This window comes from Aspergillus sclerotioniger (genome assembly GCF_003184525.1).
Source record: "Aspergillus sclerotioniger CBS 115572 chromosome Unknown BO94scaffold_15, whole genome shotgun sequence".
Taxonomy (NCBI): Eukaryota; Fungi; Ascomycota; class Eurotiomycetes; order Eurotiales; family Aspergillaceae; genus Aspergillus; species Aspergillus sclerotioniger.
Window position 1 is genome coordinate 613,501 of NW_020291005.1, and position 23,812 is coordinate 637,312.

The 23,812-nt window shown below is 49.3% G+C and overlaps 7 protein-coding genes and 2 non-coding genes across 9 annotated transcripts; 4 read left to right on the top strand and 5 right to left on the bottom strand.

Moving 5' to 3' along the window:
- Positions 1 to 1,371: 1,371 nt before the first annotated feature.
- fbx15 (F-box domain protein) lies at positions 1,372 to 3,407 on the top strand (the record flags this gene model as incomplete). The annotated part of the gene is made up of 2 exons (XM_025608190.1): positions 1,372 to 1,536; positions 1,584 to 3,407. The coding sequence occupies 2 exons, from the start codon at positions 1,372 to 1,374 to the stop codon at positions 3,405 to 3,407; spliced, it is 1,989 nt and encodes a 662-aa protein (XP_025467115.1).
- Positions 3,408 to 5,107: 1,700 nt separating this feature from the next.
- Positions 5,108 to 7,482, top strand: BO94DRAFT_493317 (beta-d-glucoside glucohydrolase D). Its single transcript, XM_025609197.1, has 2 exons — positions 5,108 to 5,136; positions 5,192 to 7,482. Exon 2 carries the CDS (start codon positions 5,386 to 5,388, stop codon positions 7,378 to 7,380), a length of 1,995 nt encoding a protein of 664 aa, XP_025467116.1. The 5' UTR covers positions 5,108 to 5,136; positions 5,192 to 5,385; the 3' UTR covers positions 7,381 to 7,482.
- A 1,925-nt stretch (positions 7,483 to 9,407) lies between these two features.
- Positions 9,408 to 9,551, bottom strand: BO94DRAFT_t176. Its single transcript has one exon. It is a non-coding gene; the product is annotated as a tRNA-Asp (tRNA).
- A 2,935-nt stretch (positions 9,552 to 12,486) lies between these two features.
- BO94DRAFT_586111 (phosphotransferase family protein) lies at positions 12,487 to 13,443 on the bottom strand (the record flags this gene model as incomplete). Its single annotated transcript, XM_025615737.1, has 2 exons — positions 12,487 to 13,179; positions 13,231 to 13,443. 2 exons carry the CDS (start codon positions 13,441 to 13,443, stop codon positions 12,487 to 12,489), a joined length of 906 nt encoding a protein of 301 aa, XP_025467117.1.
- Positions 13,444 to 17,857: 4,414 nt separating this feature from the next.
- Positions 17,858 to 17,929, top strand: BO94DRAFT_t169. Its single transcript has one exon. It is a non-coding gene; the product is annotated as a tRNA-Arg (tRNA).
- A 373-nt stretch (positions 17,930 to 18,302) lies between these two features.
- Positions 18,303 to 19,685, bottom strand: BO94DRAFT_556986 (FAD/NAD(P)-binding domain-containing protein; the record flags this gene model as incomplete). Its single annotated transcript, XM_025613907.1, has 4 exons — positions 18,303 to 18,690; positions 18,754 to 19,135; positions 19,218 to 19,242; positions 19,263 to 19,685. 4 exons carry the CDS (start codon positions 19,683 to 19,685, stop codon positions 18,303 to 18,305), a joined length of 1,218 nt encoding a protein of 405 aa, XP_025467118.1.
- Positions 19,686 to 20,023: 338 nt separating this feature from the next.
- BO94DRAFT_586114 (DUF3712 domain-containing protein) lies at positions 20,024 to 21,483 on the bottom strand (the record flags this gene model as incomplete). Its single annotated transcript, XM_025615738.1, has 4 exons — positions 20,024 to 20,554; positions 20,609 to 20,733; positions 20,782 to 21,203; positions 21,248 to 21,483. The coding sequence occupies 4 exons, from the start codon at positions 21,481 to 21,483 to the stop codon at positions 20,024 to 20,026; spliced, it is 1,314 nt and encodes a 437-aa protein (XP_025467119.1).
- A 509-nt stretch (positions 21,484 to 21,992) lies between these two features.
- Positions 21,993 to 22,880, top strand: BO94DRAFT_466795 (oxygenase MpaB family protein; the record flags this gene model as incomplete). Its single annotated transcript, XM_025608179.1, has 1 exon — positions 21,993 to 22,880. The coding sequence occupies one exon, from the start codon at positions 21,993 to 21,995 to the stop codon at positions 22,878 to 22,880; it is 888 nt and encodes a 295-aa protein (XP_025467120.1).
- Positions 22,881 to 23,122: 242 nt separating this feature from the next.
- Positions 23,123 to 23,571, bottom strand: BO94DRAFT_624717 (uncharacterized protein; the record flags this gene model as incomplete). Its single annotated transcript, XM_025617239.1, has 2 exons — positions 23,123 to 23,173; positions 23,233 to 23,571. The coding sequence occupies 2 exons, from the start codon at positions 23,569 to 23,571 to the stop codon at positions 23,123 to 23,125; spliced, it is 390 nt and encodes a 129-aa protein (XP_025467121.1).
- Between the last annotated feature and the right edge of the window lie 241 nt (positions 23,572 to 23,812).

The following is a 23,812-nucleotide window of genomic DNA, read 5'->3' on the forward strand; positions in this document are numbered from 1 at the left end:
CCGCCGGTTAATAATGAAAGGGGCTGCACTAGACTACTAGTCGAGTGATCAGATATGGTAGGCTGTAGCCTCACGGTGGTCGGCCTGAGGCAGGAACCCGGCCCGCCAAGGTCGCCGTTTGCGTCGCCAACCTGGATTCTGGTGGCCATTATTAATCACCCTCGAGTCCTTTCAGCCTCCTCTTTGAGGAGCTAAATTAGCTCAAAGTTTCGTATTGAGATTAAACCCACCGAAGAGGGGGATCCAGTAACCCAGTTGGGCGATCGGGGGGGGAGGCACGCGGCTCCGCAGGTGACGCGGAAAGGCTTGGGAGGCTGCAAAGAGCCAGGTCCGATCCCATCCCATCGGACCTTCGTGTCGTCAGATCCGGTCGCCTCCTTGCGTAACTCCGGCAATTCCTCATCAAAATGAGGCTCCAAATCCGGTGAGTTGATGCGACCTGTGTTGCAATTGCTGGCTGCTGCTTGCTTGTGCCTAGGTAGCTGGTAGCTGGTAGCTGGTTGCTGGGCCGATTGCTAACCGGAGGCAAAAGCGGGCTAAAATTAGCGGCGAGCTCCCCGAGTAATAATGGCCCTGCCTAATGGCCCCTCGTCACTGGCTCACTCGCCTGCTGGAATTCAGCTGGGCGGTGCCACGGCTCACTCCAGCACAGCCTTGCCCAGGTGTCCCCGGCAACAACAATCAGGTCCTTTTTCGCGTTCTTCCCTCCGGACCCCCTAGAAGTACCTAGGTACTAGGTTTGTAACACCCCCTCCCCCCTTTGGGAGTTCCCGCTTGACCGCTGGTCCAGGGCAAGGATCATCATTAGTATTGTCGCACTCGTGCCGCTTGGACAGTTGGACTATTGCTAGGCTCCTGATCCATTCTCGTTGGCCTCCTTCCATGCTATGCCGCCGCGTTCCCGGAGCCAATAAGACCGCTTCAGCCGCCCGGATATCCACTTTGTCTCTTTCGCCCCCGGAGTTCCATCGAAGCTTAGGATAACAGGCAGAGCCTCATCCCCCATCAGCATGAGTACAACTTAAATTATGGGAGCTGGCGAACAGCTCCCGGCCAGACACGTCCATATGTCCGTTGCATGCCTGTTCGCTGTCGAAAAGTGCTGTCCACCAAACTCTAATCATCTGATTGTGGATTGGCCCACACTCCCTATACCACAATTATCTGCCAATTCCAACAACAGTGAATTAGAGACTGGGGATTCACTCCTGAGCACATATCTGTTATAGTTGGATCTCTTGATAACACACCCGTGGGGCTCTGCGCTATTTTAATCTCATCTCACGCCCGTCATTTACTTCCGATGATATAACATCGGTGTGGCAGTGCTCGCTTTCTCCTTTGTATGTGGTTTCCGGCCCGCAGTTCACCATGGTCGTCGCCGCCATGGCCAAGAATTTGGACTGCATCCCATACGATGTCTTCTACCAAGTGGCTTCCACTCTGGATTGTCAAGATCTCGTCCATCTCAGTCGCGTCAACCGCACCTTGAACCATTTGATCCAGAATGAGTCGATCGCACGCAAGGCAATTCAAGTAATTAGATCCATTGCCTTGTGAAGTATGCCTACTGACAGTCACAGAATGATCTCCTACATACCAAGGAAGGACAACAGGCAAGCCAGGCCAAAACTGGATATCGCAATGCTCTTGGGCGTTTGTTCGACATTAAGGAATCGTTCGCTACCGCACAGCCATATTCAGCCTCCATTCTAGCGTACGGGAGTTCCTTTCTCTACAGTGATGGCTGCCTGTGTTACATCTACAACGAGGAAATTCGGCTCTTGGATGTGCACGGTGCCAGTCAAGTGGAACAGGTGCTGAACATTCAGAATGTTCTGTCCCGTGCAATTCCTGATTGCAACCCACAGGAGGACACCATCCAGATCTGCCCCATGCATTACAGTGACGGGATCCTGGCGTTCACAGTCGAGCTTGTAGATCGACCCGATGCCTGGCTTCTGGTCATGGACATGCGCCGCAAGGTCGAGCACAAAAAGAGCGGCCGACTCCGTCTGTTGACCCAGCTCCGACACACGCGACGGTTGTTTGTCCGACATAATGGCTCCTATCTTTACTATGGAACGCACACGGCCATGGGCGATCGTGGCTTTCCGCAATGGGCGATCAATTGCGTGGATTTGAAAAAAGGTCAACCCACGATTGACAAGCCTGTTGTGCTCGAAAACTTTGCCGGGAGTGAGGTTGGCCAGACCGTGTGTTTTGAGATTCACCAGGATCACCTCTACGCCGTGTCCACGCTGGTGGATTTCGAAGCCGAGGAAGTCGATTGGACCTCATACTACGTCTGGCTGTGTCTCTCCCCCCAAGCCAATGACAAAAAGCGATACATCATGCCCAACCGCACTTGGCGACGTCAGCACCGCGAAGGCCCGATTAACGACACCTGGTCGGATCTCACCCTGCGCCACGATGAGGCCACCAAGCGACTCATGATCCTCGAATGTCGCCGGGAATGGCGCGATGGCGGCAGTGAGAATGCACGCACGTATTACATGCAGCCCTTGCCGTCGCCCGCCGAAGTGGCCCAGCAGAAACAGCAAGGATCGGGGGCGGCGCCCAACATCACCCCCGTGGCCCTCCCCGACGAACCCCTAACCAGAACCCTCGACTCCACTAACAAACCCAACTACGAGCCCCCGCGCAAGCGTCTGCGCCGACACTTTCACCAAGAATACGCCCAGGGTGTGGAGCCAACCCAACGGCGTGACTACATCCTCGCCAAAACCAAGTTCCGCAGCTACAACCTCTCGGCTTCTACCTTTGTGGATTTGGTGAATGACCCCTCCCCGGAGAGGCCCGGCAGCTTCATCTCACACGACCGCCTACGGGTCCGCGTCGTGTCTCGCAAACGCAAATGTCCCATTGACGAGGCCGGGGACGAAGGCGAGCCCGGCTTGCTCTTCCGCCCGGAACTCAGCAACGCCGATGGCCAACCTATCGAGCACAGCGAAGAGCGCTATGCCTCCCGCGGGGTCAGTCTGTGGCCACCCGACGATGCGCCACGGGAACTGACTCAGCTGCTGTGCCCATCGAAGCGTTGTGGCCCCGTCCAGGCAGCCGCCGACGAACGGTCCCTCGTGTACTCGGTCGACCAGGAAGGGCTGGAAGGGACGGGAAACCAAGCGATCGTGCTGATCAATTTCGACCCATCGCTGCGACTGCCCGGCTTACAGAGGATGGATCTGACCCGCGGTGGAGCCGTGGCCACAGACGAATGCAAGGCGGCCGTTGGGATGGAGAGACCATCCATCGGAGACATCGGACGCGAACGGTTCGGCGTGCACACGAGTGTCGGCAGTCGCAGGACGAACCAGCCAATGCCATCTGTTCGGGAGGAGAGGGCCATGTATCTTTCCATTCGGCGGGGGTATTGGCTTCGATAGCACTGCCTGCCTGCGTGCCGTGAGGCTGTGCTGTGCTGTGCCGTGCTGTGCCGCCGTGCGTGATGGTGGGCGAATGTCTGAGACAGGTCTCAACATATGATAATATCCTAGAATAGACAAGACGATAATGAATACTATGATAGCTGAATATTTCAAATCTAATTTTCAATATGAATATGGAATAGTAGTGTGGTTGTGGTTGGGAGTGAGTGAGCTGATCGTAAGCTTACCTTATCTTGTGCTTACGGCTTACTCTTGAGTGGGCTTACTCGCAGGGAAGTTTAAACCTCCGCCTGAAAACAAACATCGTAGATTGGCTACCTCGTCTATCACAAAATGTTATACCGACTAGTTATTCTGAGACGACCGAACTGGTTTCCTTTTTGATTTAGGCCAACTTGGCGCCTCCTTTTGCGTCTGGGCAGTTCAGGGTATAAGTAATAGTGGTACTAGAATTCTTTAACGTGTGGCGAGAAGGGAGGGAAGACGGAACCTTACAATCCTTATACTTGAATACAGGGTTTGTAATATCTAATATCTATCTTTCTTAGACCTCCATGGGATATAATCACGTGTCAAGCTCAGGAATTATATAGAACAACCCAAGATGATTATTTCAAGCTAATGCAGAGCCTGGAGCTCGGTCGATTGACAGTATCTCTGATCTTGTCGACTGCAGTGAAAAGTAGTATTGTCCAATAGAACATGATATTTGTCGATTACCTAGACTGAGGTAATGCAAGTCAAAATAGAGAGTGTGTGAGGTAGTTTCTATCCATGGGTAGAGAGATGTGACAGTGGTGGGAATTCAAACCCACAATTTACTGAACCCGGGGTATAAGATGGGCAGAAAAGTGTATATATTTGATCTCACTGCAAGAGCAATCAATCCTAGAAGGGAAAATAAAAATGGAAATAAATGTGATCATGAACATTTACCTGAACTAATACAGCGGAGACTAGTAATATGACTTGAATAACATTCGAAATCTCGATCTTCAATTGTTGCTCTCTTTTCCTTCTTTCACCATCCTTCACTCATGTGAGTCACTGCGTTCTCTTGCACCAACGTACTTATCAATCCGTGTGTGAGATTACTCTCTTCTTTTCTATCAAGGCAAGTCCAATCCCACCCTCATCCGATACTTGATCATCCTCACCAATGTCATCGCCATCGCCCCCACCTCTCGACCAACCCGCGCAGCAACTGCACCGCGGAGGGAGATGTTCGGGATTTAATACTACGGGGGAAGAGAGGACCTAATATTAATAAGCATGAGGGCATCCGGTAGATAAGGGATCAGGTACATTTACCGGTGAGGCGCTATCAAGGCGGATGTGGTCATACCGCCGCTAAATCTGGAGCACAGCAAAGCATGCAGAGCATCCGTTTCACCAGCTTCAGGCCATGCATCTGAGTCCGATATGCTATCTACACTGTAACACAGAAGAGATCCCAACGGGAATTTACTTATCGGGATCGCTCTACGTTATCAGTCTATCAAGGCGGAATATACAGTTCCGCCTGCTGCTGATAATGTATCACCACTTGTATCACCATGAAGTTGAAATATAAATACGTCGTTTCCATGCAAGAAGCCACATTCTATTCCCTTCTCCAAACCGGTCAGCAGCAGCATGCGTCAACAATCTCACTGGAAAAGCCTCTGCGTCGCTACGCTTATCACCACCGGCCACTGCACCGGGGGCCTCTTGGCTGACCTGCAGGGTAAGTTACTTGAAACCTTTTGTTAGATTTAAGTTCCATTAACTGATTCCCCCAGTGGACCTCCAAGACTGGACGGCCGCATACAACCGATCGGTCTCTGTCGTCGCTGGACTGTCCAATGCCGACAAAATCCGGCTGATCTCCGGTCAAAGCGTCCCCTCAATCGGCTTCGAGGCTCTGGCCAGCAACGATGGGTCCCAGGGACTTGAGAGTGACTTTTTTGTTACCTCCTTCCTGGAGTCCTCGGCCATGGCCCAGACCTGGGACCCGGACCTCATCCAAGCCGGGTTCTATGCGGTGGGTCAGGAGTTCTACGCGAAAGGGTACAACATGATCAACGGACCGACCACCGGACCACAAGGCCGCACGCCCTGGAGTGGCCGACTGGTGGAAACGCTGGGGCAGGATGTATACCTGGCCGGCATCGCGTTTGGTCGCGCGACCCAGGGCCTGCGTGAGGCGGGGATGATCCCCTGTGGCAAGCATTTCCTGCTGAACGAACAAGAAACCAATCGATCCGAGGTCTACTGGGGCAACAACGCAGTGACCTACCCGCGCAACAATACGGCGTATTCCAGCAACGCCGACGACAAGACCCTCCACGAAGCCTATCTGTGGCCCTTCTACGACGGGGTCAAGGCCGGTCTCGGCGCCGTCATGTGCGGCATGAATCGGGTCAATGGGAGCTGGTCGTGTGAGAGCTCCGACCTGCTGAACAAGCTGCTCAAGACCGAGCTGGCCTTTCCAGGCTTCGTGACCCCGGACACCTCGGGCCAGCACACTGCGCTGGGATCGGCAACAGGAGGATTGGACTCGGGGGCTACTAGCTTCTGGCACGATGCCTCTCTCTTGCCCGCCCTGGCCAACGGCAGCTTGACGCAGGCCCGCCTCGATGACATGGCGGTGCGGAACCTGATGCCCTACTTCCACGAGGGTCTGGATCAGAAGCCCCGCGTGCCCCTGAGCGCCGCGACGGACCCGGTCGATGTCCGTTCCAACCACCGGGAGCTGGTTCGCCAGGTCGGCGGCGCGGCCATCTCGCTCCTCAAGAACACCCAGCAGACGCTACCTTTGCAGCGCCCACGGTCCATCGCCGTCTTTGGCGCCAACGCGCGACCCTCCCCACTGGGGCCCGGCACCACCATGGACGACGTCCACAACCACAAAACCTGGAACGGCCACCTCGTCTTCAGCGGCGGCTCCGGCATGGGCAGTCCATCCTACCTGATCACCCCCTACGACGCACTCCTCACCCGGGCCCTCACCGACGGGACCCAGATGATGTGGGCCATGGAGGACGCACTGGCCTCGGAGGACTACATCGCCGTCACCGGCACAACGGGGACCTCGGCGGCGCCCACCTTTGCCGGCTACGCCGCCGCAGTCGAGACCTGCCTGGTCTTCATCAACGCATGGAGCGGCGAGGGCAACGACCGCGTGGAGCTGCGCAACGCGGCGCAGGACCGCATGATCCTCGAGGTGGCTGACAATTGCAACCGGACTGTGGTCGCCGTAACCACCGTGGGGGCACGGCTTCTCGACACCTGGATCGACCACCCGAACGTCACCGCCGTCCTATACTCCTCACTACTAGGCGAACAATCCGGCCAGGCCTTGGTGGACGTACTATACGGGGCAGTCAACCCCTCGGCCCGACTAACTCACACCATCGCCCGCCACGAAACCGACTACCCGGTCCCCATCTGCCTAACCGCCGACTGCGACTTCCACGAGGGCGTCTACCTCGACTACAAGTACTTTGACCGGTACAACATCACCCCACGCTACGAGTTCGGTTACGGCCTCTCCTACACGAGCTTCGCCTACCTGCCAAATGACAACAGCACCAACATCCCCGCCATTACCTACGTCAACACCACCGCCCTCGCCCACCGCACCGCCCAGGGGCCCCTCGCCCCGGGCGGCCCTACAGATCTATGGGACGAGGTCCTGCATGTAACTCTGCAGATTGCCAACGGGGGGCCCCAGGCCGGCGCCGAGATCGCCCAGCTGTACGTCACGTTTCCGGACGAGGCGCGGCAACCGATCCGGCAGTTGCGTGGGTTCCAAAAGATCTTCCTGGAGGTCGGGGCGAGTGGCTCCGTGCAGTTCGCCCTGCGCCGTCGGGATCTGAGTTATTGGGATGTGCGGACACAGATGTGGACGGTGGCTCGTGGCGAGTATACGTTCTGGGTGGGGGCGAGTAGTCGTGATTTACGGGGGTGGGTGAAATATACCATTTGATTAATGCTTTTCTCTAGTCCCTACCTCTCTTTCGAGAGAGAGATACGGAAGCTAGTAACGAAGAGAATGAAGAGAACGGCATAGCTACATACATCTAAAGACATGAATATATTCCATCTCGAGAATATAATTCACGGGGTTTATTAACCCCCCAGCCACAATCCCAATTTTATCAAACCCAAGTTAATTCATATACAAGAATAAGTAGAAACCTGCCTTTATATAATCCCAGCCGTTGATAGAAAAGAATAAAAACAGAGATAAATCCAAACTCATGACGCGCGCCTTTATTAATAGTTGAAAGTGAACGAGGTCAGTTTCACCATGAATGAAGAAATAAATGATTCCAGATATAAGTCACTCACTCTCAATAAACCCCTATTCAAGGTAGTGTATGGTAAGTAGTAAAACTGATTTTCCTATTTGTTTTGTTCCATATACTGTGAAAGTTCTGGAATGTATGCTTCTTGCTGAAAGATTCCGTCCTGGAGGATAAGATATATTGTTAGAAAGGGCTTGATGGTATATTTAGTTAGTTGGTTATTTAGTTAGGGAAAAACATCTTCCGTAAATTACTATCTATATCCAAGTATGCAGGCATACGTATCCCCCTTTTGTCTCGTGTATATGAATGAGTACATGTTGTATGTATCTACAGCTAGTTTCTATTCCAGATATTTGGATTTATCTCCGGGTGGGTTATTATCTCCTCGAAGGTGAGAACTAGCCATGGTTAGATGAGTAGTCATTCAAATGAGCACAGGGAAATACCATACGGAGAACCAAAAATCCGAAATAAGAAGACAGTCTAATACCATAACTAGATCTGATACCTCGGATATGAACCAGTCTCTCCACGTTATTCCCATCCCGACGCCTCCTAAAGCATGTTATGGATATCCTCTATGACATTCAATCGCATTCAGCTAGTCCCGAATACATTATTCCCGACATAGTAGCAGCGCTTCAATCAATGGAACTACCACAGGTCCCCATCCTTGCACTGAATATTTAATCAGCTTTCTTCTCATGACATAATCTTCGAACTCTAATGGGCTGATGTTGGAATTTATAAGCGCAAAAAAAAAAAAAAACACAATACGATGAAGACAAGCTATACAGGAGCTGGAACTAGAAATAGGACATGTTGATGATCTCTTATATAGCGTGGGAGGTCCCCGTGAGGGAATCAGAGGAAATTTTAGGCCGCCTAAGTCTATCTGTCATACATGGAGGCATCTCAAGCACATAAGTATATCCACAAGCCTTGATATATGTGCAACCAGGAGTCTCCGAACATTGTATAGAGCGTTCGATCCTGAATATAGAGAGTATCTTAGTGCCTTAGTAGGCCGCTGACTGTTTCTAGAACCTACTAATACCTCCAGACATCCCGCAGATCAAAATATGTAGTATGGATGCGGTATCAAAAGTCATCACTCGGGGCCAAATAATCCCTCGAATTGCTTGTCCGGTCTGCTGTTTCAAAATAACGTCGCGTCCTTTCGGTGTCTCTAAGTATCGACTCATCACTATGAAGACCTCATGTAGAGCCGCTTTACAAATGATAGAATTAGGGCAAGGCGGGGTCATACTAATCAACCAGTGAAGATTCCCCGGGGGAAAGATATGTTTGAGGTCGAGGGGTTATTCTCTGTCTTATCCCAACTCATACTCCTAGATTTCGAGGGACTCGTAAGATATATATGTCCTCTACTAACGTAACTATTAACCTGTTGAGGTCCAAAAAATTGGTACAAATAGCAAAAGAGGCGATTACTGGGTGGATGCTCAAGAGGTGTATGTATGACAGCTATGTATCGTGTACTGTGTATGTCTGTGACAATACGATGTTACACCCCGAACTCATCCTCAGAAACCAGGTGTCCTTTTCCTATAGCATACAAGCTCAAATCCCCAATTCTTGAGCTTCTAATTAAGAGCCCTCGGAAACCAAACCTATCTATATCTAGAATAAAATAGCTTTAAACACCCCCAAAAACACAAAATAGACGTACAAAAAGATATGACAAGGGTGGGATTCGAACCCACGCCCTTTCGGACTGGTGGTTTGGTAATACCTAACTGGAGGGCTATTAGTATTGGGAACGTAATGTAGTGGACAAGTTAATACTGACAACCAGCGCCTTAGACCACTCGGCCACCTTGCCCCTAAGGTAAAAGTAGGGAATTTTTTATGATATATGTAGCCACAACGGGTACTAAAAGCATGAACAGCGTCGAAACAGTGGTGTTTCTGCTATGAATTCATCATGGTTTTCTATTTTGGAGCTAGAAAATTAGTAAGCTTTGGGTTATAGCTGCGCTGTGGCAGGCTTTTACGAGGTGAGGTGTTTATCCGTGTTTCTTGGGGCTATGACATACTATCTTTGATGGCCATGGAAAAATGCTGCTATTCCGCTAACCTTCTCGCAATCTTGTTAACTAAAGTGCCCCAACACTTACATAATCATTGGTCTAAAGAGTAATACAACCCATCAATAGTAGAATACACCTCTCACTCGCATCCGCAGCCTGGGACTACATATGCGGAATCATCTCTCCAGATGGAGATTACTATAGAAAGCGGATTCTTCACCCGATATAAAAAACATTCATATTTTGAGCTGTAAGCTCCTTGCTGGCGGATTATAGTGGCGATAGGTTTCCCCTACACAATAGTATAAAACTTCCATACTCTATCTCTTGTCCCCGAGTTCATAAGTTGGAATACTCGGGGCATAGGCCTAACTCTACTGGGGATTCTTGCTGTTCGTGTTTGGTTTTGTAAGACTTGGTTCGCGCATCTACTTAGAAGGGGCTGAGATTTGTAGGTTTAGTCTATATTGAAACTAGCTACCCGTCCATCACAACCAGACCGCCAGATAATGAGACAATGAGGCAATGAGGCAATGAACCAGCTAAACAACCAGCTAGAAAAACGGATACACAGGCAAAAAGAAACCAATAACAAAATACAGAAAAAAGAAAACGCAAACACAGTAGACGCAAAGTAAAACTCTCGCAGTTTCCTAGAACGTATAGTGATAGATTAATTCCCCAAGAAGCAGACGGAGACCTAAGAATATTGCGAAACAACTGCTTGACAGCATCATGTCCAAGCGGAGCATGTACTACTCTTAAGCTTTTCCCTTTCCGCCCTTTTTCCCCGATCATCCTATCAAAAGCGAAGACAATCCGAAAATAAATAGAATGTTGTGCAAGGCCGTTGGGAGGTGCCACAGTGCATTGACCTCCTGCTGGTATGAGACACCGAGCCTGGTGAACCTAGTATCAGTGTCTGCATGTATTATCCACATCAACTGACAGAAGGCGACTATTAAGAGGTAGACTAGCACTAGCCCTAGAGTCACGACGCCGGTACCCTCGCAAGAGTCGGTCGAGTATCTTGACGATAACATGTATGTTGCTTGTAGCCAACCTATATGATCCTCTGAGGAGAGTAACCTAATAAGGAGTTGATTCATACTGTAATCTGCTAATATGAACAGGCTAATAGCCTGGCATAATCCTCACGCTAATATTCATATCTTGCTTTTACAGCAAGGCTCATACCAAGTCAACCGGTGCAGTATGGTCATATGAAATGTCAAGTGATACTATTGTGTAGTCCATGATGATGTGTTGAGTGGACTTGTACTATAGTTCTGCAATCTGGGCCCTAAGACACTGCCTAGTTATTAGATGTGATTCGTGCCCTCCTAAGCCACAGTAACCTTTGAGTATCATGCACTCTGTCAGGCAGTGCTGTTCAGGTAACGCACAGCGGGTACAGACCTCTTGCACACATCCAGAGAGGCTCGGTCACAGTAGGCCGGAGTCATACATAGTGCGACCATCCCAGCCTATCACAGCCAACAGCCCAACGTCATAAGTACGTTTTATATTGCTTTCCAATACTAATGATACCTAACTGAAGCGATCGAATAACTTGAGGAATATTGATACTGTGGCTCTGAAATTCCGATATGATATGCACATCTTTATGACCTACTCGAACATCGAGTCAGTCAAAATTTGAAGTAGTAGTAATATTTTAATTTCTAGCGTGATTATTTCCAGCCCTATCCGACAATATATCTTTGCCCCCATTTCCCATCTACCAAAGTAAAATCTAGATACTACATCTCTAGAGTCCCGTATCGACTACTACCTTAGAGATGAAACATCTCCAAGCCACAGTCCTACTTTCCTCACCGTCAGGTAACCCGAAATCGAAAACAATAGCATTCACAAGGGAGACCCCTCATCACAAAAAAACCCCGACAAACCATGCCAGCACATGAGGCCGTCAAGGTCGTACTGTGTGCAACCCTAGAAAAACGATGAGGGTCAGCTGTCAAGTCCTACACATGAGCGACCGTTGCAAGGCTGACAACTTGGTCAGGATCCGACATCCCCAGCTTACTTGATTTCCTAGCTTAAAGGCTGCACCAAGTTCCTCGACTTTCCACATCTCCAACCATCCATTTCTCTCCTCCCACTACAGTCTGTCAAGCAAAGACACCACAACTCTTGATCCTCCAGTTCGGCTGTCATCTGCCTCCTTTTCTTATATAATACCACGGTCGGTAAGGATGTCCAGTGACCTTCGAGCTCCGAGAAACATTCATGGACTTAGACTGACTGGCTCCGGGTCATTCTAGAACTTCTCCATGGATCGTTCGGAAGACCCTGAAAAGCCTCCGGCGAACCCGCCAAAAACACCGGAGAAACCCCCCCCAGCAGGCTTTTATCGAGCCTCCGCCCCGGCCTTCAAAATCCAATTCCAGCGTTTATACCAATTGCCAGAGTCTTGGGTGCGGGGAGACTCAGGTCAAGCGTGGGATGTTGTGCCCTAACTGTAAATGGATGGTGATTTAGCAGTGGTGTGTTGTGGATCTGGATGTTGTGTTCGGGGTTGCTCGTTTGCATTCCATTCTTCCAAATTGTCGGTTCTCTAATGTATGAATTGGTTATAAACCATTCTTATGTAGAACTTGATTTCAAGAGTAATATTGGAACTAACTAGCAAAATACTGCTATTTCAATCTGTCACCCCCTGCCTATGAAAAAAAAAAAGAAAAAAAGAAAGTAAAACAACCTTTAGTTGTCTTCGGCAAATCCTTCCAGCACCTTGGAGTAAAATCCAGCCTTGCCTTCCTCATACAGACGCATCGCATTAGCTATATGCTGGCGCTGAGTATCCTCAAGCGCGGTTGAGAGCCGGTGTCCCGAGGTAAAGCCTTTTTCCTCTTCGATTTGTTTCACAATGGCGATATAATGCTCTCGATCAGCAAATCGTTCCTTGAGTACCGCATCCACCGGGCAACCACTCTCATCATAGTTCCACGGGACATCCATAGCTGGAGGAACAACTGTGAGACACAGAGCAAAGAGGGCTGCAAGCTCACATGGGGCTGCAAATGCTGCCTTCCAATCAAGAACACCAAGCAAATGGAATTTATCGTCAAACACGGTCTTGGCATGGCCGAAACGACCATGGCACATGCGGAACGGACCCGTATTATTGACTGAGATATACTCGGCTTTCTCTCCCAGCAGTGGCTTGAACGCATCCACAGAAGCTTCTATCTCATCGGCAAGATTGAGTGAGGCGGCTCGAAGTTGATCTCGGGTTGAACCAAACTTCTCATGAATAGAACAGGCTTTGTAGTACTCGGCAGTAGTGTCAAATGGACCCCCAACACCTGGTGCTGGCCCAATCTGATAGGTGCCATCCTCATTCTTTCCGACAATCGATCCGAATTGTGGCAGCTCAATGTTGTAGATCTCAACCTAGACTATAACTGATTAGAATACTGATATCTTGCTAGTAGAATCACATACCTGGGCTTCTGCCAGCGCAGTATAGATTGACAACTTATGTTCAGGAGGAATATCCTGACACATTTTGATTCCCGCATTGCCGTTGAAACACTCCATGAACATGAATGGCACTCCGACACTGTTCTCGGGGTAGTCCTCATACACATAGATTGTAGGCGCGGGAACCTTGGATTTCTCTTGAACAAGACGAATGGTCATGTACTCATTCTCCATTTGTCCCCAAGTCATTAGACCAGAATCAGAAGATGGCATCCGGAGCTTCGCCACCCATCGTATCTAGTCCTCAAACTCCAGAATGCGAATCACATGGTTTCATCCATTAGCGACTTCCGGTAGCAACTTGCATTCCAATCCGTCTCTCTCCTTACTAGCACGCCGAATCAATGCATCCCAGTTAGTGGTAGCCAGGAATTTCTCAATCCGTTGGCCCAAGCTGCCTCTTATCTCAGAGACAGGTTCCCACAGATAGCCACTAAAGCTGTCAGCCTTCTGCGAAAGTTCGTTGGACATGGTTAGTGTTGTAGAAAGAGACGATTATGGACCACGGAATTGGAGAGGTAGAGAGAGGTAGAAAGATGTAGTAGGAAGGAGAATCCTGTTGGATGTGAAGGAAGTGCAGCTCTTTGGCCGGTTTCTGCTGGACTTATATATCTCAAGCCAAGCAATGTGCTTCATACAACACTAGGAAAATCCCGGTTGCACCTAGCACGGATGTTTTCATCATCGTAGTCTAGAGGCTTATTATTCCCTTTGCTCAAGTTTGTTGGGGATAGGCTCCTATAGATCATCGGTCTTTGCCGTTCAAAATATTAGGCTCATTCCTGATTCTGACCAATATCATGAATCATCGTCAACAGGAGGTGGCCACCATACGTCGGCTCGGGATAATCCGATCTAATTGGACTTCTTTTACATAAACTCCAAGAGCGACTTTCCCACAAACTGGTTGAAATGCCCAAACAGTCGGAATAATTGGGTGATATCTGTGCTGGGTTTCGGCGCTACCATCGATAAATTCCGACCCCTGCTGACTTGCTGGACAAATCACGAGAAAGATGTACATAACGCGATACCAGTTCTTCATGACCGTACGGTGACCGTAAATGGTACTACTCACTGCGGGTAGCGACTTCCTCATCATCCACCCAATACAAGGATGTAAATGTAACCCTTCACTGCCCGCTGTCGCACCAATCTTCCACATCAAACAAGCCTCACACAAGGGCCATTCTAGTACCATTACTACCCTCCCGACCGTCCCCCCCCCCGACCAGTAGAATTGCCCGCAACCTTTGCATCGGAACCAAGGTGTAACCCGAAACATGGGGTGGTGACAAGGCTGACGACGCAGGCAATTCCCATCCAATGTGGAAATGCCCAGAGCGATCGATAACATCAGGTGCAAGAACCCAAGTGATATCTAGAGTGTACTATTTAGTGGTATATCGCCAACTACTGAAATTCACGCCAATCACCTTTGGAATAGGCTGGTAAGTAGCGGCTGCAACTAATCATATCAGGCTGTTGCCCACTTTCCGGAACAGTTGTATTGCATGTGGGCCAAGACCAACATGGGTTCTGTCCGACTCTTGCATCATCATTATCATCATCATGGCTGTGACGGAAATTATCCCAGAATCATGCCATGTTATCAGTCGGGTAATGTGTGTCAAAAGGCGCCCTTGTTTGTTACCCAATCAGCCTTGTGATACCTCATTCGCTAGCCAACCAGAGATGAGAGCAAGCGGTGGATCGGGTTACGTATATCCTGGTAATACATGTCAAGTAAAACCAGTATCACGACAATTACAGGTAAGATAACCACAATCCCTGGTTACTAGTGCTAATATTTCATGTTGCAGCCTTCCAGTCAGCCTCGATGGCCTGGAAGCTTGTTTGTGAAACATTCCCAGTAGCACCACTATGGTATTACGCTCGGATGAAATCGAATGAGCCATGGAATGAGCTTTGTAGTGATCTTACTGATGACGCTATAATTAGCTCAGGGTCCAGGCGGGGCTTTGCCCAGAATCCTAGACTTGGCATCTGCTTCTTTCGACTTTGATGGTCAATGGCCAGGGGATTAGCGAGTTTAGTGATCGGGCGTTAGTTTGTGATATGTCTGAAACAGCCCGTATCCAGGTTTGGCCAAAATCATCAATCTTGTAAACCTTACTACTAGGTTCTTTTCAGGGATAGACTCGAGGGAAACACTATTCCTCGCCCAAACCAACTTTCCCAAACGACTACTCTTGTCATCTTCAACCCGCGGGAACAACTCTATTCCAAATAATAGAGTTGGATAAACAATCCCCAGATCAAGTCCAGAGCCGACCTCCTCACTTACCTACTATTCAATAGTAGCCTATCTAGTCTCACGACGACGATTTCCCCATCAAGCTTCGACCAATATATCCCAAATCCAGTCAATACGGCAACTAGCGTGTTTAATACAATGGGTTACACAAAGTCCAGTCATGTTTTCAACGCTCCCTTCCCCAGAAGCCAGTCCTAGCCAATAGGCATCATCAATATCATTGGTACATACATAAACAGTGTACTACTACAGTTACGCATCATCTCTCCATCCCACCAACTTACTTTGATCGATTATCTTAACAAAACAAAACAAAACCGTAAGATTACTACATCAATACCAGCACACTTCATTAGAGCTCCCTCCAATGAAACGATAAAACATAACCCTATAGACTCTCCCATCACACAGAAAGTGAAACTATTGATCTTTAACTTTGACCTTTACACAGATACGGAATACACGAGCATGGTCCAGAGTCTAGATTCAGTTGTAGGATCGGTGGATTACTCATCGGTATCGTGTACGGGGAAAGGCGGGGTAGAAATTGGCTATGAATAACATTGACTATAGCATTCTGGATAAGTCTACACCTGCGAATCTCCACAGATATACCAACTATTCAACCAGATGGTTATTATAGAGTAGATATTAGATTCGTTAACGATGTAGAGATTTAGGCATGGCCGTATGGCATATCCCAATTTCCTGAATAAGACCCATATGTAGTATCATGCGTCTTCCCGGAGAGGGGACATTATCATTACACTTCTTAGTTAAAGAAAGAGAGAAAACAGCGGGAATGATGTTCGGAGGGTGGGCCGTGTCTACTGTGCAGCATCAAACCATACTTGGAATCCCGTGCTCAGCTAGTACTGCTATGATTGGTAAATGTAGGAATTATGTAGGTACTAGTAGTAGTTATCCAAGCTGACATACAGAAATCCAGCTGAAATGATATTATGCACCCTCATAATTTAACCTACCTACCTACCCACCAACCTAGCCTATGACGAAATCTCTAGGCTTCAACTCAACGAGAGAATCAATATCCGACACTCACTCACTCACTCACTCACTCACTAACTAACTAACTACTTAATATATACCATTCCCCCATTCTACTCATATACCTCCCACCACAGCCATCTAAATCCTTACCGCAAGTGCCTACCCACCCATCCCAAAACATCACAAGAAACATAGCACACGGTCCAGAGCCCCCAGCTGACTCCATCACTCATCCTCAACTGCGGCTCTAGCACGGGATCAGGATCAATCCATGCAGAACCACTTCCCCATCCTTCACTCAAACCCTATCGAACTGAACTGGGTCGGGTAGATCTGTCTCACCACACTATAACATGCCATGCGTCGTCCTACATGAGAAATGCAGTGCGAGTATGCAATATGTATGTATGTACCTGATTCCGTCTTGCAGAGTCACACACACTATGCTTATTGCTGCTGTATGCTAACGTCAACATGAATTCTAAGGATAATGGATGATGAGATTACATGACTTGCGGTTGGAATGGGGATTTGAGGTGGCATTGTATTGAAGCGCTATTGGAGATCTGCTTGTTTGGTAGCACATTTGGAGGAATATTGGCATTTTGGGGGCGGGGGGGCTGGGGTTGGTCTTTATTGGTATACTATAGTGTAGTGGGCTCTCTTCCCTTTTTCGTCATTGCTGCGTCCGGGAATGAGAGAAGATGTTCTTATAGATATTCCAATGTAGGAGAGGAATAATAGTCAGACGATAGGACTTTAGAGGAAGGCTAAGAATAACACAAGCACATGACAACACTGACGAAGCACTTATTCCCAGTGTTTGCTGGCTCCTTGAGCTCCAATACATAGTTGAAAGTTAAAAGGTCATATATAAGTCCGATGATCATCATGGAAATCCCATGTTAATAATACTCAGCACTATGAAGCTTGGATATATCCCTCCTACCAATCCACCATGCATAGTTCAAACTGTCCATTGAACTAGCCACATTACCTCAATCACAATATACAAACTATATCGCATTGCACCCATCTACAATTCTACCTCTCCCCTCCCACCTAACATCCTCTAATCTAGATTCTTACCAGAAGCTATCATCCCTCCCCTACTAAAAGGACAAACATATCAGAATACGTCGAGACATCTTACCTTCTGCATCAGTATCTACAAAAACTGTATATTTATCGCCTACTTGGTAATATCTTCAACAAAGATAAACGCTCACGAAACATCCTTCAAACCATCAAGCAAGCTTATCTCCATAATTCATAATATAACCAAAAAATATATCAACTGGCCTGCTGGCCCAATGGTAAGGCGCTTGACTACGGATCAAGAGATTGCAGGTTCGAATCCTGCGTAGGTCATTTTTTTGGTTTTTTGATTCCCTCCCAACATTGGGTGGGAGGCAGGTTGGTTGAGATTCATATCCGGGATCTTATCTATCCGGGTTGTTTTTGGGGGTGGGGGTGGGGGACGGGCCAACCAAATGGAGGACTTTGTACAGCGTATGACTGTTTGTCAATTACAGGGTTTTTGAGTATCTGGGAGGTGATTATTCCCTTAGAGAGTTAGTCTCTGGAAGGGGGGTAGTTTAAATGGTCGGGGTGTATTGCAGGTAGGGGTTGAAGTATATAAACTGTCTATATATTTGCTAGAATCGCTTGGGGTTATTCTGTAAGCATCTCGCGACTTACCAAGTTGTCAATATACTATTCATGATATGCAGACGTATAATTACTAATTAAGAAGAGTCCTCTCTCCCCTTTGCAACCCCCTAACCCCATCCCAAATCCCACCATACGTGAAATTCACCCTTCTGAACTGATAAATCTCCTCGACCGAGAACCTCGCCGTCGCCAACAACGTATTCCTCTGAATCAACGACGCCCTAGGTCTCCTTACCGCATCAAAATCTTTCAAAATACTCGGCACATTCTCTTTGCTCACATGATTACCCAGGAATAGCCGAAAGCCCTCTGCATCTTCAATTGCTTGGCTTCCTCCTTGTCCCTGGTGAGGCGTCATGGCGTGTGCGGCGTCGCCGATGAGAACCGTTCGGCCGCGGATGTAGGTCGGGAGGGGGGATTGCAGGCGGAGTTGCCATAGTTTTATATTTTTTGCTGCCCTGCAATTATCTATTAACGTATAGCAACAAGGGTTACATTTAAGGGAAATGTGGGTAGCGTACAGGAAGTATTTCCTCACCCAATTTGGAAAATCTTCAAACAGAGAAACAAGTTCATCTCGATCTCCGGGAGCAGACCACGAGTCTACCGGTGGGGGATGTTTCAGCATACTGTCCGGAACCAGAACCGCAAAGTTCAAGATCTCGTGGTTTCGACACGGATACATGATGACTCGGCGTTCGGTGGGATCGAATGCGTATATGCCGACCAGAGCGGCGGGTTTGGTTGGGTCGAGGACTTCGGGGACATCCCCGTGGTGTAAATCCAGGACTTGGGATCGAGACATGGTGAATCGAAATGCAGAGACACCGGAGGGTTGGGCGGTTTTGTAGACTGGGGAGTTGGTGACGAGGGGGCGGAGGGTAGAGTTGATGCCGTCTGCTGCTATACATCCATATATCATCAGTATAGGTAAACCCCAACAGGATATACTATACATAGTATATGGAAGAGGGAGAAGACAAACCAACAACCAAATCCGCTTCTACCACCTCCCCCCCTCCAGCACCACCCTCCCATTCTCAACATCCGCATCCACAACCTTTGCCCCGTACCTGATCCTCGCTGGTTCCCCTATCCCCTTCTCTGTCGTCGCCAACCGTAACAACTCATCCCGTAGATCCGCGCGATGATGAAACAACCAATCGGCTCCGAACTCCTTCACGTAATCGACTACCGAGTCCTGAGTGACTTCCCCGGCTTTATTGTAAGACAGAAGTCGGGTTACGGGGATAGAGCGGGCGCGGGTACGATCGAAGCCGACGCTGTCGAGGATGTGCACGGCGTTGGGGCCGAGGTTGATGGCAGCACCCGCTTCGGCTTTGATGGGGTCGCGCTCGTAGATGGTTACTGTGTGTTGTTCGCGGAGGATGCAGGCGGCGAGGCAGCCGGAGAGGCCGGAGCCGATTATGCTGATGGTTAGGTTGGGGGGCATTTTGGGGTGAAGGTGAGGTGGGATTGGAGGATGATGGGATGGGATGGGATGGATGAGGTGGAGGGGGGGTGGGCTGGTTTGGAATTGATGACCCTTGCAGGGATGGATGTAAGGGTTATGTATCTACTGCGTACGGTGGGTAGATACGAAGTACTTCGAGTCATATATTCAGATAGATCAAGAACAATCTATAAAACAGATGTATAAGACGGGTATCATTCCACCAGGGTATAGTCCTATATTACCATTAATCCCATTACCCCAGTCCAGCCTAGGTATCCATTAAACAAACATTACCAACTCCAACTCCAATATGTATCAGTGACACGCCAGCGCCATCACATCCCCTTCAACTCCCTCCCTTTTTTATACAAACCCCTCAAAACATCCACCACCTCTCCTCTCCTCTCCTCATCTCCCAACATCTCCACCGCCCGTCTCCCTAAACCCCCACTAGTATCATCCTCATCCTCCCCCACCGTAAACGTCTCCCCATCATCTGTCGTCATATTCAACCCCTTGAACGGATTCGTACCATTCGGATGCAATATCCCCCTCAGGGTATTCATAACCAATTGTCCCAGAGGTACTTTGGCCGTCATGGTCAGATTCTTCATGACTTCCGTGTAGTAGGGCACTTGGACGCCGTCGTAGGTGACATCCGTGCCTACGGTCGTGAGACTTAGGTATCCGGATTTGAGAGATTCGGATTGATCCTTGAGGATAGGACCGAGATTTTCGATGAGTTTGCCGAGGTCGAAGATGCCGCGGACAGGAGTGGAGTGGTTTCCGGGCGTGAGGGTGAGGTTATCGAGGGTGACGTTGCCGAGGATGAGGTTTCCGCTGAGGAGGTTGAGGGTTGTTGTGCCCTATATCCAAGAAGGGTTAATTTGTATTATTGGAGAAAGGGAGGGATGACGTACAATTTCCAGAGTCATCACAGACGGATTCGGAAGAGTTGCATTGGCGACGAGATTAGTTCCGTCTGATTCGGCAGGGAGGAGAAGTTTCGGGTTGGAGATGGAGAAGCCGGCGAAGGAGTTGAGTGCTATTTTAGTTAGTTCAATGTATATAGAAGAGTGGGCATGGGGCATACTGTTCTGAGGAATGTTCTTGTTCAAGGTGACACGCGACTTCAATTTCCCGATATACGCCGTCGTGGATCCCTTGACGGACAACGGGGCATGTGCATCGAACACCGTCCCCCGGACATACTGCGTCCATTGGTACACATTCAACGGAGTGTACTGGTTGGTCACGCTGAGGGTCGAGTTGCCCTTGATATTGGTCCCATCCATATACAACTTTCCCCAGGTGTTATTCCCGGGGAGGTCGCGGTTGAAGAGGCTAAGTGTGATGGGGTCGATGCGCACAGGGAGATTGATGGGCAAGTTCAGGGCCGACTTGATGCTCAGCATGATAGAGTCGGGACGGGGTTGAAGCACGTCGGCGTGCACGAGCAGAAGGGTGGACCCATCGACGACTCGTTGAGCGATGGCGGGGATAATCACCAGGAAACTATCTCATCAGTTCTAATCCTTTTCTGTTATGTTGAGACATACAAAATGGGAAGAAAAATAGCCAGCCCGATAATCCCCCAAAACGCATAACAACACCAGAACCGCGCCCAATGACGACGCAAGTTCTGTGATCGCGTGCGCTTCACCGGCTCCAACGAGATGGAGTTCGCCGTCTCGATATGCTCGATTTCGTAGCCCTCGGTGGGCAGAGGCCCCCGGTGCGTGCCCAGGGCATACTTGGCCTCTTTGGAACTGAGATAGGAGGTTTTCTCGTCCATGATGGCTGGTGTCTGTCCTGCGAGGTGTTGGCGGGTCATATAATACTAGTAATGGCATGCCCCTGCCATGCTCCGCAAGGATCGTCCCGATGTCGATCAGTGCGAGGGAGATTGCAGTCCAATGATGACCCATGGATGGCTTCACATGCGGGACGATCGTCGACTATTTGAACCGCGGTTGAGTTCGGGTGAAGTTGCTTTAGGGCAACGCTCGATTTTGGGTGAAACGGCCACCTCCTGGCGAGGAATGCGGGGGGTATTTCCGCTGGTTCACTGTCTATCAAGTATCAACGGGATTATGATAGACATTGTTGTGTGACGGTTAATCACGCATCACCTGGTCCTGCTGCTTTATCAGGTGTGCCATTGTATTGCATCCCGCCATCCCATACTAGCATCAACTTATACTATTCACTAAACATCCCACTGAGCAACTGCTCTATCAAACAAACTACCATTGACTTCACAATCAACTGCCCTCCTCAACTACAATACATTTCACCAACAAAATGAACGAAAAAGCCCCCGCGGACCAAATCTCCCCCGTCCCCTCCGAAGCCACCTTCACCAACAACCACCTCGAGGCCCTCGACAAGCTCGAAATCCTACCTCAAATCCTCCAAGAAGGAATTCTCTTCGCCGGCTCCGGTGCCGCTCTCCTCCTCCAAGCAGCCTACCCCAACATCCGCAACGCCTTTGACGACCTCACCCAAACCACCACCTCTTCCACCAGCACCAGCACCAGCACCACCAACCTAGCCACCACCCTCAGCAACACCCTCCAAACAGCCCTCAGCTACATCGCCTGCCTCGTCTTCGGCACACCCACCGAAAAACACCACCTCCTAACTCTCCTCCAAAAAAGCACCCCTCCACTCCCCCACAAACTGCCCCCGGACACCCCCACCCAACTCTGGCTCACCGCAACCCTCTACGCCACGGCCACTGACTTCTACCAACGCATCTACGGCCGCGTCGACTACCGCACCGCCGAACGCGCCTACATGGAATTTACCACCATCTTGTCCTGTCTCAACATCGCACGCGACGTGTGGCCACCTACCAGACAGGCTTTCTGGGTGTATTGGGATGAGCAGATCGAACGGTTAAGCGTTAGTGCAGAGGCACATCGCTTCGCTAAGGATCTCCTCGATAGGAGTGATTTGCCCGGGTGGGTGATGGCCGTGAAGCCCCTGTTGAGGGTGATTACGATTGAGATGTTGCCGCCGAGGATCAGGGAGGCGTATGGGTTGAAGTCGTCGGCTAAGACGAGGGGGTTGTATCGTGGGACGATGGGGTTCTCGGTGGCGGTTTATCCGGCTTTGCCGGGGAGTGTGAGGGGGTATCCATTGAGGTTTTATTTGGGGGAGTTGAGGGGGAGGTTGGGTGCTGCTTAGGTTTGGTTCTTGGTGTTGTTGTGTTGGGTTGTTGGGTTGGTATTGTTTGAGCTTGTAGATGTTTTGGTTATTGTTAGGGGTTTACTGTATATCGTTACTTTGATATCATATATACCATAATTATCATTTATTTATTTCCTTACTTATACTTACTACTACAAAAGACAACCAAAGTAAAGTAAACCAATCAATACCATACTCTATTCTATACATTACCCCCCTCCCACACCTTCAGTACCAACCTATGCAGTCTTCAAAACTGCCGTCATAATCGTCGAAAAATCAGAAATCAACTATACCCATTAACACCTCGTACCAAGTAAAAAAAAGGGTAGGGGGGTGGGTATCTCACCGGCAACGCATCCCCAATCAACTCCCCCGTCTGATTGACAAAGTTCCCCGAGAGCAACGTATTTGCATTATCAATGATACTCTGCAATTTGTTGATATTATCACTGGACAATAACTTCTGAAGGTTTTGTGGCGTGTCGCCACCCAGGAGCGTTGCTCCGCCGTTGACTATCGTCTCGAGTTTGTTGACGGTGTCGGTGCTCAGGAGTTCTTTGATGCCGTCGACGATGGTGGGGAGGTCGTCGAGGAGGCTGGTGGTTGTGGTGCGAGGGGAGATATTGCTGGTGGAGGTTGTTGCGAGGGTTAGGGGGGCAAGGAGGAAGAGATATTTGAGGTTCATTGTGAGGTGTATAGGTTTGGATTGGGTTTGGTGGTGGTGGTATGTGTATGTGTACGGTTACTTTATAGTATCCCGGTATCCACATCTCATCTCATCTCTCATCTATCATTCTATCTCAGGAATGGTTCAGCTACCGTGATCGTCCGATTGTTCTCCTCGGATGCTTTGCTTGATACCATGTGACTGTGACTATGACTATGACTATGAGACTGAGACTGAACCGAGAGATAAGTAGGCTTGC

Bases quoted from the DNA above. Each gene is read 5' to 3' on its own strand.
- BO94DRAFT_493317 (XM_025609197.1), top strand. From the start codon at position 5,386: ATGGCCCAGACCTGGGACCCGGACCTCATCCAAGCCGGGTTCTATGCG.